A 15,825-nucleotide genomic window follows, 5' to 3' on the forward strand; every position below is an offset into this window, starting at 1 on the left:
ATTTCAAGTTCTCCTAAAAGCAGTTTCTTTATTGCTTTTAGGTGTGAGTTATGACCATTACTATAGAGCGGAGAAGCTGGAAGTTGGGAAAGTGTTAGAGAGGCAGGGTGCCTTGCTACATTAATTTAAACTGGAACGCGAACTGAAGAGACAACATTTCTGAAATTTCTGTATAGGTTGTATGTGTGGGGAAGATAAGTGATTCAGAAGTTAAAAAAAGATTTATGTGTGTATGCTTGCGTGTGTGTAGGTATAGGTGTTGGTGGAGGCCAATAAATGATATCAGATGCCCTGAAGCTAAAATTGCAGGTGGTTGTGTGCCACATGATGTAGGTGCTGGGAACTGAACTCAGGATCTCTGAAGAATAGGAACTCTTAACCTCTGAGCCTTTACTTGGACCCCTCAAAATATAACATTCAATTCATTTACTTTTTAAGGTATCTCTGCGGTGTAAGAAGCAAGACAACTCTGTGATTCTAATTTTCTAATTTTTCCTCTGAGCAAGGTTACCAAAAATGCGTTATTGTTTATATTTAATATTTATTCATTTATTTTGAGGCAGGGTTTCCCTAGATAGCTCTGACTGACCTAGAACTGATTATGTAGACCAGGGCTGGCCTTAAACTTGTGGCAATCCCACTGCCTTTACCTGAGTGTTGGGATTATAGGCATGTGATATCATGTCCAATTGTTAACCGGCTGGCCTGTCTGCCTGTCTCCCTCCCTCCCTCTTTTATCTTACCATGTCCATGTAGCCAGGGCACCCTCAAACTCATGAGTCTCTTGCCTTAGTGCCACATCTGGCTCAAAGTTAACTTGTCCTTGATGCCACACTAGCATTCCAAAGTACCTGTCTGACTTTCCTCTCGGTAGCTAAAGAGGACCAGGCATAGAAACGTGAGAATGTGAAGCGGTGTGTGTAGCTCCCCAACTGCCATCCGCCCCTTATGGGCTGTGCAGAAACAGGCACTAGAGCAGCCTCGGCCTATAGACAGGTTTGTGACCTCTGGTATGAGGAAGAGACTAGAGGTCCTTGGCACTAACTTGGGTTTGATCTTAAGCAAATTTTTCGTAGTTTCTGATTCTTTCTTGCCTGTGAGTCAAAGGGACAAGATAAATGGTGACTAAAAGTACCTGGCATCATGGCTTACTCTACATCCACGGTGTGCCTGAGAAACCTTTGCTGGATGAGTCTTTTAACTGCCTGAGATGGGAGGCAGGATATTAGATGTGACACCCAGGATGATGCCCCTCACCACCATTCCGGTTGGGAAGGAAAAGCATGTACTGTGCATTGAACCCACAGAGACCCATGGCAGCAGGTGGACAGAAGAGCCATAGTGAGTGATTGGGACTGTGACATCCATGAACACTGAAGCTGTTGTCCTTGTTCCAGGAGGAGCCACTGGATGAAAGCTCAGTGAAGAAGATGATCCTCACATTTGAAAAGCGATCATACAAAAACCAGGAGCTGAGGATCAAGTTTCCCGACAATCCGGAGAAGTAAGGCCCCGCTTTGCTGACACCCCTTCTCCTCCCTGGTGGCCTGTTTTCACATTTTTGAATTTGTTGTTTGCTTTGTTGCCTTTTGATCAGGATCCCAGGGTGGCCCACATGTTTGGGAAGTCCCTGGAAGGACACACAGGACTTGAGTCAGTGATGCTAAGGGCTATGGTTTATTATGGCGGGAGTCCACAAAGGTATTGGCTAGGAGAAATGTGTATCTACAGTCTAGAGATATCTGTGTCCAGGCTTCCTGTTTCCCTCCACTGGGAGAGGGCAGACAGACAGCGCTGCATCTTCCAGCAGTGGACTGCACTGGTGTGTTTATATCCTGGGAGGCTGACTTGAGGACTGGGCAGGTCTGCATTCTCTGACAGCCAGAACCACCACAATTCCAGACTTCAAGAAAACAAGCAGCTGTGGGGTGTTATAGCCTGGTCTAGGAGCACCCTTAGTACTCAGGACCGGCTGCCGGCTCTGAGTCAGCCTTGTAAGCAGGCTTCCTAAAGAACAGCCCTACTTTGCTAACTCTTTCTTACATCGTTCTTTCAGTGCCCCCAGGATGCCACCCACAGCTGCCAGGTGAAAGCTTTAGTGCAGGGAAATGTCACAAGCTCTTCTGTGTGAGGCAACTAACTGGGTTATTGGGGGGTTTGAGAACAATGGCCAGTTTGCATCTCCGCACCTGCTTAGATGCTCCTGTTTTTTTAACTGTGAGATGCCATAGTATGAGATCTGGGATCTTTCAATCTTGAATCCCAATTAAAAAGGATTAAAGATTTGTATAGATTTTAGAGTTCTAAATCTGTTTTCTTCCCTGTCTTTCTCCCTTCCTAGATAAATGGTTTAATGAATTTTAATAGGCCCAAAGCCCTGAGGCAATTAAGAGTTGGATGGTAGGATCTTTGCATTCGAGTTTGTAGGTTACTAGGGAGACTGACTATTAATGTGAGGTAGAAGGAAATACACAGGTAGAGATGTAAGCAGACTGCTGTGGGACATAGGAGGAGAAGGAGCAAATGCTTTGTTGAGGACCTCGCAGGAAAGGCAGTGTTGGGGCTGGGCCTTGTGTTAGGCATGCAGCTAGCTTTGAGTGAAAAGCAGTACTGTGGAGAGGGTAAAATATTTGCCACACGAGTGTGAGGACTTAAGTTTGGAACCTGCGAACTCATGTAAAGCTGGGTGGGTAGCTCCTACATCGAGATGGGAGAATCCCTTGACGCTCATGGGCCAGCTAGCCTGGTGCGTACAACAGGGTATAAGAGACCGTCTCAAACAAGAGAGAAGGAAAGGACAGCACTTAAGGTTGTGTTCTGATTTGTGTGTGTGCATCATGGCATGTGTGCCTGCACACACAGATGCACACACATATGCTCCAGAAGATGAGAAGCAGGGGAGGGAATGAGAAAACACAAAACCCAGTATGTAGAGGGTAGAGAGTCTTCAAGCAAGCCTGGGAGACATTGTTGTGACTCAGTATTCTCCTTTTCTGTAGGTGAAGGGACAGGGCAGGGAAGACTCAGCCCTCTGTAACAGCAGCTAGATCTCAGCCCAGCTTCCCGGCACCTGCTTTATCTCTGGTGTTGTGCTGACCTCCACCGCACAGAAGTAGTTCACACTGTAGTGTGTGTGTGTGTGTGTGTGTGTGTGTGTGTGTGTGTGTGCATTTGATTACACCATTATCACATAGATGGGTGATATTGTAAAAAGTAGTTTCAGTGCGTAAATAGAATAAGAAATGGAAGTCACTTCACTGTACTAACCCTACTACTACCCCAGTACCTACAGTTGACCTGGTGACCAATTCTGTGAAGATGCCCTTAGACTGTTTTCTACTGAACAAAGATTCAGCCTACACAAATTTGAGTTTATATAACAGGAAATGTTTTCCTGTTAGTGTCTATCTGCCTTTTGTTTTTGGCAGGTACACAGTATTTCATGGTTAGGAAATCCCACAATATACTTAGTTATTTTTGTATTGATGGACTTTAGGTTATTTTAAATTTTTTAAAATTTTATTTTATTTCATGTATATGAGTGTTTTGCCTACATGTTTGTCTGTGTACCACATGTGTGCCTGGTACCCATGGAGGTCAGAAGGGGTGTTATATCCCCTGGGACTGGAATTACAGATGGTTGTGAACCACCATGTTGGAGCTGGGAATTGAACCTGGGTCCTCTGGAAGAGCAGTCAGTGCTCTTAACTGCTGAGCCATCTCTAACAGTTTAGATCATTTTAAACATTGACTTTTATAAGCAGTGCTGGGTAGATTTCCTTGTGTATATACATACCTTTGTGCTTGCATATTTCTATAGGAATTCCTAGACATTGAATACCTAGACTGAAGGGCATGCAACTGGAATCTTTGAAAGCTACTCCGAGCTACTTGTTCTGTCCCTTCCTTCCCCAGTTCTCACAGTAGACATGGCCGCTCTTTAACACCTGTGCTGTTTGCTTTCTTGTTTCTCCATGTTGGGCTCTTGCAGTTGGGTGTAGGTTGTGTCTTGTTTGTTCCTGTGGCATTGCTGGGGTGTCTGCTGGGCTGCAGGTGCTCAGTAAACACGAGAGCTCCCGTGCAGTCTTTGGCATCTTACTATATCCCTATGGCCTGGAAGCCAAGGACCCCTCAGGAGGAAGCTGTGCTGCAGGTTGATAACACTGAAAATGTGAGATCCGATTTGTGCCCTGGAAAGGCGGCATTGCCTTTGTGCCCTAGGCGGCCATTGAGCTGCATTGGAGGGTGGTGAAGTCATGGCAGCTGTGGCTGCTGGCCTCTCATTAGGTACCACTGCTCTCTGGTGGGGCCATTGATAAGCTGCTTTTCAGAAAGAGGTTTATGTTCTTTAAACAGTGTGTGCCTTTCGGGGGAAAAGAAGTTTATGTGCTATTTTAGTTTAAATTTTGAACATATAAAAATGGAAATTACCATAAAGAACTTTTTGTTGTGTCAAAAAGTAGTTAGGAAACTCTCTTGTGCTTTAATCCCGAGTTCCTGAATTCTTGCTGGTATGACGTCTTCCATAATTCTCCAGATCAGCGAGGGGCAATTAAGATGGAAATTGCTCCTGTGTATGTGAATGAGACTTTGCAGTTGAGATTTATCTTCCTGTACGTGTGAGTGTCGTTTTGATCACAGCCTCCCCAGGGCTGTTCTTACTTGTCTGGGGTCCCGAGTCAGCCGACAGGCCGCCTTCCACCTGCAGCCGCCTCTTGGTGCTGTCACCTCTGTCCCAAACATCACACCCTCGAGTGTGCCGCTTCTGTAGTAGGCCTTAGCTCTTTACATTTTCACAGGGACGGGATAGTTTAGTGTAGTGATTCACAGCCTTTTTTTGTCTCACGGCCCCTTTGCACTCTCCTTTGAGTACCCTACGTGCTTTTCTTAAGAAATTGTGGCGACCACCAGGACATGCAAGTGTGTGACTTGCCATTGAGATAATGATCTAGGAGTTGGGGAGACAGCTCACTGGGTAAGAGCACTTGCTGTGCCAGCACGAGGGCCTGAGTGCAGATTGCTAGCATCCCCGTGAAAGGCCTGCACATGGGCCTGTATGTAGCACCAGCACTTCGGGAGACAGATACAGGAGCATCACTGGAGATTGAGGCCGTCTCAGTTTGTGAGACCGTCAAGGGAATTAGATGGAGGGTGACAGATCAGGACACCTGAGATGCTCCTCTGGCCTCTGTGTATCCACACAGGTATGAGGTGTGCACAGTAACACACACACTTGCATATGCCATAGACAACACACACACACACACACACACACACACACACACACACACACACACACACACACACACACCGGATGATATCCCTTGTTGTGTGGACCTTGGGAAAACTCCATGGTGTGAACTCTGGTGAAAGAAGAAGTGTGAAAAGGGCTGATAGTACTTAGAATGAGGAAAATTTTCATCTCCTTCCCCCAGGGATCTCCCACTGTTTCAGCCACATCAAGGGACCACACCTTGAGAACAGGTGTTTTAATTGGGTTGGAAGTATCGTCATGGTCCCTCTGCAGTGATGGCTGCTAGTATGACTGCATCTAAGACTCGCTAGGTTTTGTAGTCCTGTGTTTTTGAACACTGAGGTCATTTGTTAATATTCACTCTCATGGTTGAGGGAGAACATCTTGCTTGTCTGAAGCAAATGAGCATGGGCAGACTAGGAGAACATTTTCTGTCCTGTCAGATGGAGTCCGTGACCCCATCTCTGCCTGGTTACTGTTTTAATATGTTGCTCTATTGCTTTCCCATCACCTCTCACCCAACCCTTCCCCTGGCTGTGAGTCATGTGTTGCTGAAGCTGTGCTGGCTCCCTGAAGACAGCCTTCTGCAAATAATAGTGTGTGCTTTAAGTGAGTGGGCTGTACATGGTCAGCAGAAACAGAAGAGAATTGTCTTTTTGATAACATAACAGACTCAAGGCAGCTGCTGTGAGCCAACAATATTATTAGGCACTTTCTATGTATTGTTTCTTTAAATCTTCACTGTCCTTCAACCAGGAAGATAAGGAAATCAAGATTTAGAAGTAAGTAGTTAGCGTTCTGTCTTTGACCACACTGGGTGCTCCAGTGGTGCCTCTTGGGCAGCATTGGACATCCGTACACTCACTAGTGTATAATGGGTGGCTTACGTTCATGGTAGGCTGAGAGCTCTGAGACCCTGGCCTGATATCTTGTCTGTTACAGTCTTCTCTGTACCTAGACCAATGACTGGCATCTGTGCAGGTTTTGTGAATGCTTGTTGGCACATGGCTCCTGGTCACACCCACGTAATCCTCCCTGAGTCCAAGTATTTCTCATTACCCATGTAGCACTGCGCCTAGTAGGACTTTTGTGATGTACTTACAGTTTGCTTTTCTGCTGTTTGTTTTGCTTGAGTCGTGTTCTGACCTTCTAAATCTTACATTTGAAAGAACTGCGAAGTTGGACAAAGGGACAGTCTGTTCCTCCTGCTGTCTAAGCCTTGGCTGTCCTGTCTCCTTGTTGGCTTATGTATTTAGTACTAAGGTTGGGTACCGGGACGCCGCGCCCAGTAGGCAAGCTGTCCACTACTGGGTTATGCCCCAGCTTTTGGTTTTTCAGACAAGGCCTCCAAGTGTGGCTGAGGCTGCTCTTGAACTCTCTATGTAGCCACAGTGGTTTTGAACTTGTGATAATCCTGGGCTGGGATTGCAGGTACCTACCAACACATCTAATGGGGTATTTTATTTTTGAGGTAAAATCTAACTGTGCAGCCCTGGCTGACTTGGAACTCACTATGTAGATCAAACTGGTCTTGAACTCACCAAGATCCATCTGCCTCTTCTTCCCAAGGGTTGAGATTAAAAGGTCTGTGTCATCGTCCTGGGCTGGTGTTTATTTTTTTATATCTTTCCCAGTGACAAAGATCTAACTTGGCAAAGAAACCTATTCCACCTTTCAGCAATTCTGATTCTTAAGATTCCTAAGAATAAAAAAGAATTGCATTAGATTCTCTCATGTGAGAGGGTATGTGTCTTCTTGAAGTCTTGGTTACTTCCCAGAATCAGTTTCTCTGTCCCCCGAAGTACAGCTCTGAAACAGATGTCACCGAGCTCTAGGGTCATCCAGTCAGCGTGAGGACTTTATCTTGTCTGCTTTTAAGCAGACTCAAGTCACAGTCATACTTGTGGCAGACAGCGCCTGCCTTTGTTCTTCCCTCTGACAGGCACTGTGGTAGTTTCTGTGGCCACAGTGAGTGAGGCAGGTGCCGGAGAGCAGAGGTGAGCAGGAAGTAGTTTGCCCTGGAGGAGCGTCTCATGATCTGCATTGATTGGGTCATCAAGCTCCTCTGCACTTCCTGCTCTTTTGAGACCACCCCACACATTGATGCCTGACGTCAGTGCAGTTTTCTTTTCCTTTTGCGTGCTGGGTATTGAACCCAGGGCCTTCTGTGGGCCAGGCAAGTCATCTGCCCTGGATTCACACTCCCAGCCTTGCACAAGCCCTCCAGATCCATAATTCTGAATGGTCTAAAAACATGATCTCTTTGCAAGCACAGAAGAAGGAGCCTTTAAAAAGTGATATTGGGAAATCTTGATTAAAAATAATTATAGAACTTGCTTTGAATAATAAGCAGGTAAGAGAAGGCAAGAAAACTTAACTGGAAAAGAGTGACAAGGCGTGTTTTATAACAGCAGATGAAAGCAGCAGCAGTGTGGGAATGTGGAGGCTCTAGAGTTTGTGAACAGATCAGTGAGGCAGAGTGGGAAGCTGGAAACAGATGGCAGTGTGCATCATAGGTTAGTGTGTCGTAGATGACACCTCTTCAGATGGGAGGGAAGGGTAGATGATGGAGTTGTGGCAGCTGACCTGGCCCTTTGGCATGTGAAAACAGATTTCATAAGACATAACGCATCTGATCTTCCCATAGAAAAACTTCACTCATGTACATGTGAAATAGAGTTGGCAAAGACAAAGGTGTGACTACCTGAGGTTTTGAAAACTTTTATTTTGATAATTAAAAATAACGACCAGTATGTCCAAAAAGCATAGCATGTAAATTAAGAGATATAGAGGGCATTTTATAAATTAGGAGGCAGGATGAGACCCTAGTTTAAACATGGGTAGAGGATAAATGGAAATAGTAAACAGAAAACTGTTAACCGTTTTTAAAATCAGAAATGCAGAATGTTTGAAGAGCCTTCCTTGCTGTCTTGCACTGGAGCCAGTTTTAAGTAGCTACTACTGCTTGGGAAGGGGGAGGAGGAAACAGCCCTTGAAACATGGTTGTTAGCATTCTGACAGACTTTATCAGAATCTGTGAAGTCATGCACGCTCCTGGACTTGGCGCTTTCTTTCCTGGGAATTTACCCCACACAGTGATTGTGAATGCACACAGACAGCTACATGCCATTTGTTACAGGGGGAATCTGGAAACTCTGAGTGTCTGAGAGAGGAGAATTCTTTAAATAAATTACAGTACACCAACACGAGCGAGCCTACTATGCAGCTGTTTAAAATTGATGATTTACCACCATCTGATAAACAGTCTCCCACGCACTCTGATTGATTGGCAGTCCCTTCTTGGAGCACTGTCTCAAGAAGAACTTGGAAGCCAGGGCCAGGCTCAGCACCAGGGAGAGTGATACAGTCAGTGAGGGCTTCTTGGGAGAAGGAGAGCGACCCGTAGCACTTTGTCAGGAATTGGTTCTTCCTGTTGTAAAGAATGTTTAGCTGGTATTAACAGCAGCAGTGAAATTGAGCATAGACCACAGAGATTTGCTTTGTGGGTGAAAGGCTAAGAATTGAGAAAAATGACCAAACATACTGGAATATCATCAGTGGTTATTTCTGGCTCAGAGGATTATGGATGACTTTTGTATACTTTTAAATAGCTTGCCTTTCTTTTCTCAGTTCTCTGTGAAAAGTAATATTTTATAATTATAAAATATATATGTAAGTGCTTAAAAATAATGGCAGGAAAAACAATGGCAAGGGGTATTAATATGAGTATTTTATAAAATATACTCTCTAGATTTTGTTCTTTATGGATTCTTGATTCCAATGTCTGCTTAACCTTCAGCATCTAGAAGATGAGAATCCTTTGTGGCTTCCACAGGCCCTGCTTATGTCCTCCCTCCCTCCCTCCCTCCCTCCCTCCCTCCTTTCCTTCCCTTCCTTCTTTCTCCCTCTCCCCGCTTTTTTGGTGGCCTCCACTTAGTGAGATGGGCATCTGTGGATATAAGAGACAACAGCTAGAGTTCCTGTCTGTTCAAAGCATACATTCCAGAAGAGAACCTGGACTCAGAGTAATGGTAGTGGCCCAGCATAGAAGCAGCAAGCTTCCTAGGAGTTGGACTCTGCGCTGTGTCCTGTGTGTTTTGACTCTTACTTGACAGCACCCTGTAGGACAGGTACCATTATTATCCCCCTTACAGCTGAAGAAAGCGACACATAGAGACACCAAGGAAGTGGCTGAGCCGGGTTCAAGCCCAGCCTTGTGTCCTCTCAGTCACTTTGGGTTGGGTATCGCTCAGTTGCTGCACTTGCATTAGCTCATCTGCTTCTGAGAGCAGACGTCCAGGCACTCCTTAGTCATCAGGCACTGCCGAGGGCGTGCAGAGGGAATGCAAAGTAGCCCTGTTCCCTGTGTGTGGACAGAGGTTTGTGAGGAGGTTCAGGGTAGACATGTGAGTGACAGGGGGCAGTGACTGCAGAATGTCAGAGACCAGAGCCGCCTGACCTGTGGCCTGTCTCATCTCACCAGACGTGGCGTGAAGGAAGAGGGTGGCTGTTGGGGAAGCTGCAGTGTCTCGTTCTCTTCCTTTGTGTGGGTGAGGAGAATAATTGCCTCTTGATCCGAAGGGGAGTAAGAACCCTCCCTCTCTGGATTAGGCCATAGTCAGTCCAGGGCCTCCAAGCGAATCGCACCCAAAAGGGTAAGGTAGCTAATCCATCGGACTGGAGGGCAGATCATTTATTGCTGCAGAATGCTTCAAGGGCCTTAAGGCAGCTGGGGCTGTAGGAGTAAGGGGACCCCTGTAATGAGATCTGAATCCAAGATTGATTTTTGTAATGAGGAAATCGATTTCCTGAGGAAATTGTGTGACAGTGTGATGTCTGGATGAGTGTACTTCTTGGTTGGTCTGTTGTAGACGTTTTGACAGATTGTGTCAGTCTAGCTGTGCTTCTGTTTGCTCTGGCATGCAAGAGTCCCCCTTGCCTTTCAGTGACCCTGTCCTGTTCTCCCTCCTAGGTTCATGGAATCCGAGCTGGACCTCAATGACATCATTCAGGAGATGCACGTGGTGGCCACCATGCCGGACCTGTACCACCTTCTCGTGGAGCTGAGTGCTGTGCAGTCACTGCTCGGCTTGTTGGGACATGATAACACAGATATCCTTCAGATCTGTGCGGGCGGGCGGGCGGGCGGACACGGGAAGAGCTGTTTCCTCTCCACCTGCCTGTCTGCTGACGGGTGCTGTCACGTCTGCTCGTCTGTTTCCATTCCGATTCTCTCCCATCCTGAAATACACACTGCTCTTTACTCATCTCAAAATCTGAACTTTATCTCTTAATGTGCCTTGAGCAGGTCCCTAATTGTCCTGGTCTCTGTTAGTACTAGAACATACCATTCATACACCAACAGCACTAATTTCCCAGATCAGAATTTAGAAGCTCCTTATTGAGGCAAGACCAGACAGATTTGAATGTGTTGATGTAGACATCATTCTACTAACAGATGGCTCTGTGGATTGAGGCTGGAGGAGGCAGTGAACCATGGCAGAATGCTTGTCAGGATGTCCAGAGGATAGGGAAGCCTGTCTGTTTTGTCCACTACTATTTTCTAGTTCCTTAAAAAAGACTGGGTATCGATGCCCAGTAAATAGTATTTCCTATTTGTTGAATGAGCAGTAGACCTAAACAGACAAGGTGAGCCTTGATTCCTGGCCTCATTTTCTGTAAAATTGGGTATTTTCACCTGCAGTGCTAGAGTTGACAACCTTGTCCCTTTGTGTTATTAAGGAAGTCAGAGACCCTAACTTGTCACACATAGCTCCTGGCGCCCAGTAGGCACTTGATAGTGTTCTGTGTCACGAAATCTATGTCCTGACTTCCAAAGCATGTCATGCGTGGTCTCTGCTGGCATGTGCAGTCACTGCAGTGTAGGTGTATATGTGCTGTGTGTGGGGTTGTGTTCGTTACACACATTCTAGCTCTGTTTGAATCCAGACTTCCAAAGGTAAGAGACAGTGGAGTGAGTCTGCCTGAGTGCTGTTCACAGGAAATCTGCCCCTGCACCGTGTTATTTTCATCTTCTGGTAATCTCTCTCCTGAGAGCATGTCTGACTAGGCTCTTTCCCGACTGATAATTCTCACAGAAATAAATCAGTGAATAATTTTAATGTGGCTTCTTGAAGGGCAATCTTAAGCCATTTCTGATGCTATGTAGACTGTTATTGTTAAGAATGACTCAGCCCGTCCCCGGATTGATGACTGCCAGGGTTTGCTGTGGGGTTCTGGGTCAGCTGGTTTCTGAGTGAGCTTTCCCACAGGTTCGTTCAGAGGCACATCTGAGTGCCTGTTAGGTGTTGAGCCCTCAGCACCGTCTGCCCTGCAGGTGCTTAGGTAGCATTAGCCCAGAAGCATGCCACGGGCCTTGTCTTAGGCAACTTGGGCTGCGGTTACAAAGTACCATAGACCAAGTGGCTCACAAATGACTAAAAAAATGGTTTCCTGTAGTTCTGGTGTTGGGCAGTTTAACAAGACTCTGGCAATTTTGGTGTCTGGTAATTTGGGTTCCTGGTTCCAGGTAGCCATTTCTTGCTATGTCCTCTTGTGGTAAGAAGGTGAAAAGCTTGCTGAGTCTCTTTATGAGGACACTGATCTTCCCGAGGAGGCCTCTGGCCTCTTCATTTCTCAAAGTCCCTGCCTCCAAGTGTCATCACACTGGAAATTAGGTTTCAACATAGAACTTTGCGGGGCAGGGATATAAACATTTGTTCTGTCTGTAACAGGTTACCTGATCCAAGACTGGCCTACTCAAGGGGAGACTCAGTGACTGACATTCTAGCTGTAATTTCACCTTGTGGTTTACATACTGAAGAATAAATTTCAGAGTCCCACCAGACTTAGTCTCCTGCTCTGTCTGATTCATTTGCCATTTGTTACTGTTTTTACTTGTATGTGTGGTGGGGGCAGGGCACGGGCATGTGTGGAGGTCAGACTACAACCTCAGGTGGAGTCCTCAGGAACCTTCCACCGTTAGTGTGAGAAAGGGTCCCTCATTAGCCTAACTTCACCGTGCAGACCAGGCTAGGTAGCCTGCACGCTTTCAGGGCTCTGCCTCCCTTCACCTTCCGTCTTGACATTGTTAGGATTACAGGTGTACCCCACTGCACCCAGTTTTTTAGTGTGGTTTCTGGAGATTGAACTCTGGTGTTGATGCTCGCAAGGCAGCTGACGAGCCAGCTGTTGGGCAGCTGTCTGGTGGGCGAGGCTGGCACTGCCTGTCCCGGGCCCCTGCACTCCCTGTAGCATGCCTGCCTGCTGTCTCGGCAGTGGGATTCACTGTGCCCGTGGCGGAGTTGCTTAGTCATCTGTCACTCTGCGTGTGAAGGCAGAGTTGCCTGTTTGGTTTCTGGGACCGGTGGCCCTCCTCCTCTCTTCTCTTCCTGCTCATTCAAACACTAGCAGCAGCACTGCAAGCCGCTGACATTTCTGACTCACTGGCCCGCCCGTCCTGCTGGGGAGAAGACTGACATGAGCCGCGCTGCTCGACATCCACGTTCTTGGGAAAGGCAAGGGCACAGATGTTCCTGTTGGTGCGTTCTGGTCTTTAAAGGGAAAAACCATATCTCCCTGTAATGTCTTTGACAGACTGCCATTTCCCTCCTGTTTCCCCAGAGCCAAGCCATTCCCCACCCCTTCCTGCCAGCCTCACCCAACTGCCCTAATGATATTTTTTAAAATCTGATTTTTAATTATGCCCTACATCACATTTAAAGTGCATTTGAAATATTTTTAATTACCTTAATTTTAATTAGATGCAGCAATTAGGGTAAATGTCATCCTCTTCAAAGTACAAGTTTTCTTGAAAGTGATTTTGGGAAAGGGGAGCCCTCCCAACTTGCAGCTAACATACCAGCTGCATCAGAGGGTGATCTCCCCCAATGCCACACCCAATTCTGGTCTTATCTGATCTGTGATCTATAATGGAAATTCTTCAGGAAACGGTTGTTAACAGTTTACTGTTGTACAGCTGTAACTGCCCGCAACACCTTACCATGAATAAACAATTTCATGGCTGTCATGACTTCAATTTTTAATCTTTTTTTAACTCTTCATTTATCACCCAGGACCATACATGGCTGGTTGTGTTCCCAGCAAGCACAGGTCATCTTTGCTTTGTCCTTCTCAGAGGAAACATAAATGATGGGGATTTTAATTGGATCCGAGTCTGGTTTGGTGTAACCTTAAGAGGCAGCGGATGGGAGGCAACAGCTTGTGCCTCGTCCTTCAGTCCTTTCAAGCGTGAGAAGCCGCTGCGGAGTTGATCCCGGCTTTCTGCACCACTGCCGCTGGTGAGGACTTGTCAGCTGTCTGCGCTTTCCCCAGAGGCTGGAGCCTGCCTCGGAGGGGGGCCGGCTGCAGTATGCGACTCTGGTCTGTGAGGAGAGAGGGCAGGGACCCACCTTATAGGGCAAGAAGGGTTCCTTTAAATGTGTTTAGAGAAAGCATGAAGTGGAACCAAACAGCTGTTGCCCTCTCAAAAATACTGCATTTTAAAATAATTTCTTGTAACATAAATTATTTGAACATGTTCAGAGTACTGACACCCTGCCCCCTCCCCGGTCCCCGAATCTCATTTGGAGAGCTTCTACAGAAAATAAAGCCAAAGGTGTGAAAGATAGTCTTTGCTGGTATTGCCAAACAACAGTTTGGTTATAGCCTAGTGTAAGCCAGGTTTAAGAGAAATAAAACAAGGAAAAAGTAGAATAGTAAAATCATAGATGGTAGCTGGTCATCCCTTTTGCTACAATTAAAAAAAAATCACTGTAGCATCCGCTTTGTAAGCCCCCTGTTACCGTGCTGTTTGCCATGTTCTCCATCGAGTGGCCAGTCAGTGTGGCCTCGCCAAAATAGATTTGGCTCCTCCCGGTTCTGCGATGTGTGATAAGCACGTTGTATTCACTAGGAAGCAAAAGACGGTGTGCAGAGCACCCAGATTACTGCCTGGTGACGGTGGGGAGGTGCCCTTGGTGCCATGTGCTCAGAAAATGCCCTCGGAACTCTGGAGGGAGCATGATCCCTGGCTTGGGGCTGTTCGGGAACTGGGGCTTACAGACTGGACGCCTCGGATGGGATGAGGGCGTTTCCGGTATGTTTCAGTGGTTCCTCTCTGGACAGTGGAAGCGGCTGTTCTTCCCATGCTGCAGGCCTGTGGTCACCACAGTCATGTCGGGAGAGCAGGGCCATAGATTCCTTTATTTAGAAAGAAGGAAAGGAGGTAACTGCCTGCTGCTCTGCAGTGAAGTGCCCTGTCCTTTAATAAAAAGGCTCAGGCCATCTAAACTGAATTCATTTCTTCTGCCACCTCCCCTGCTCCTGTGATTCAGGAAAAGAGAAATCTCATTGTGACGGTAACTGGACGTGCAGGAAGGGAAAAACTTGTTAGTGGTCCCTGGCGGCAATGGGGCAGCTCCTTTTTGTGTGGCCAGCTTTAGGGAAGGACACCTAACGTTGGTTTTCTAAATTAGTATTTGCTCAGACTTTAGCAAGCCAAAGAACTTGTGGGGTTGTCCTTGCTGTTTATGAAGAGTTACTGTGGGAATTTGGAAAAGGAGCAGACATGTTTTTCTTAGACCAACAGGGATCAATTGAACTTGAGCAGTTCGATCTGGGAATGCTAAAGTGGAACCAACTGACTGAGACACCATATTATCCCAGAGGGTGTGCACTGTAGTCTAGGGTGCCTTGTGTTATAGACCCAGCATTAATGAGCAAGAATGGGGCTGGGAAGGTTTGAGCTGCCCAGGGGCTTTTTTCTAATTGGACTGGGAGGGGCTGGTTCCCGCTCCGCTGCTCTCCGGCAAGCCTTGTCTAACAAGACACACGCGCGTCCTGAGCTGCTGTTCTCCTAGGAGCCCGGCTCATTCTGATGTTCCTGACTCAGAGTTACAACAGGAAGAACTGACTTATTTCTGCATGTGTTATCTGACTTCCTAGACAGTGCTTACTGATAAGTCACTCTTGTTTCTGGAGGCAGTTAGTGTGTTCTGAAGAACATGTTTAGATGAGGCTTAAAAATAAAGAGCTAGAATGGCAATTGAGGGAACTAGAGCCCTCTTAATTAAACTTTTGATCTTGTTGCTAGCTATGAGGAAGCCTGTGTCTTCAGAAGGTTGTTAGGGTCATTGTGGTCTGCTTTGGATACTGTAGCAGGAATCCTAATTGTGGTGTGCTGGTGCCTACTGGCATTAGTAGGCATTCAGTGTTAACTGCGTATGCTTTCTCTGTATAGTTTGATTTAGCGTCAATATAAATTTAAGAATCAAGATCCAGTCTGGGGGACCTTGTGCTGCTATTTTCAAAGGGGAGAACCATGTTGTCTGGGTTTGAAATCCATCTGTAATCTAGCAATATCTAATCACTACCCGACCCACAAAGAAAACAAACACTTTTATTAAAGAAAACCGCATTTGCTGCATTAAATCACTTATATCCTCTGAATTTATACTGGTTTGTCTTTTTTAAATGACTTTTAAAAAGCCATCTGTTCAATGCATCTCATTCTTCTTCCTCTTTTTTAATAACTTTGTTCCTCGTGGACACATCTCTGTGGATATTAATAA

General features: G+C 46.3%; 1 protein-coding gene across 1 annotated transcript in view; it reads left to right on the plus strand.

Annotated features, from left to right (window-relative positions):
• The window catches only part of Ctnnbl1 (catenin beta like 1), a 185,449-nt gene that overhangs the window by 50,783 nt on the left and 118,841 nt on the right, over nt 1-15,825 (plus strand). The window contains exons 3-4 of the mRNA XM_028861754.2: nt 1,398-1,504; nt 10,227-10,366. Of these exons, the coding sequence (XP_028717587.1) occupies nt 1,398-1,504; nt 10,227-10,366 (247 nt within the window). The remainder of the gene's footprint in view (nt 1-1,397; nt 1,505-10,226; nt 10,367-15,825) is intronic.

Source organism: Peromyscus leucopus, chromosome 4 (genome assembly GCF_004664715.2).
Source record: "Peromyscus leucopus breed LL Stock chromosome 4, UCI_PerLeu_2.1, whole genome shotgun sequence".
Classification (NCBI taxonomy): domain Eukaryota; kingdom Metazoa; phylum Chordata; class Mammalia; order Rodentia; family Cricetidae; genus Peromyscus; species Peromyscus leucopus.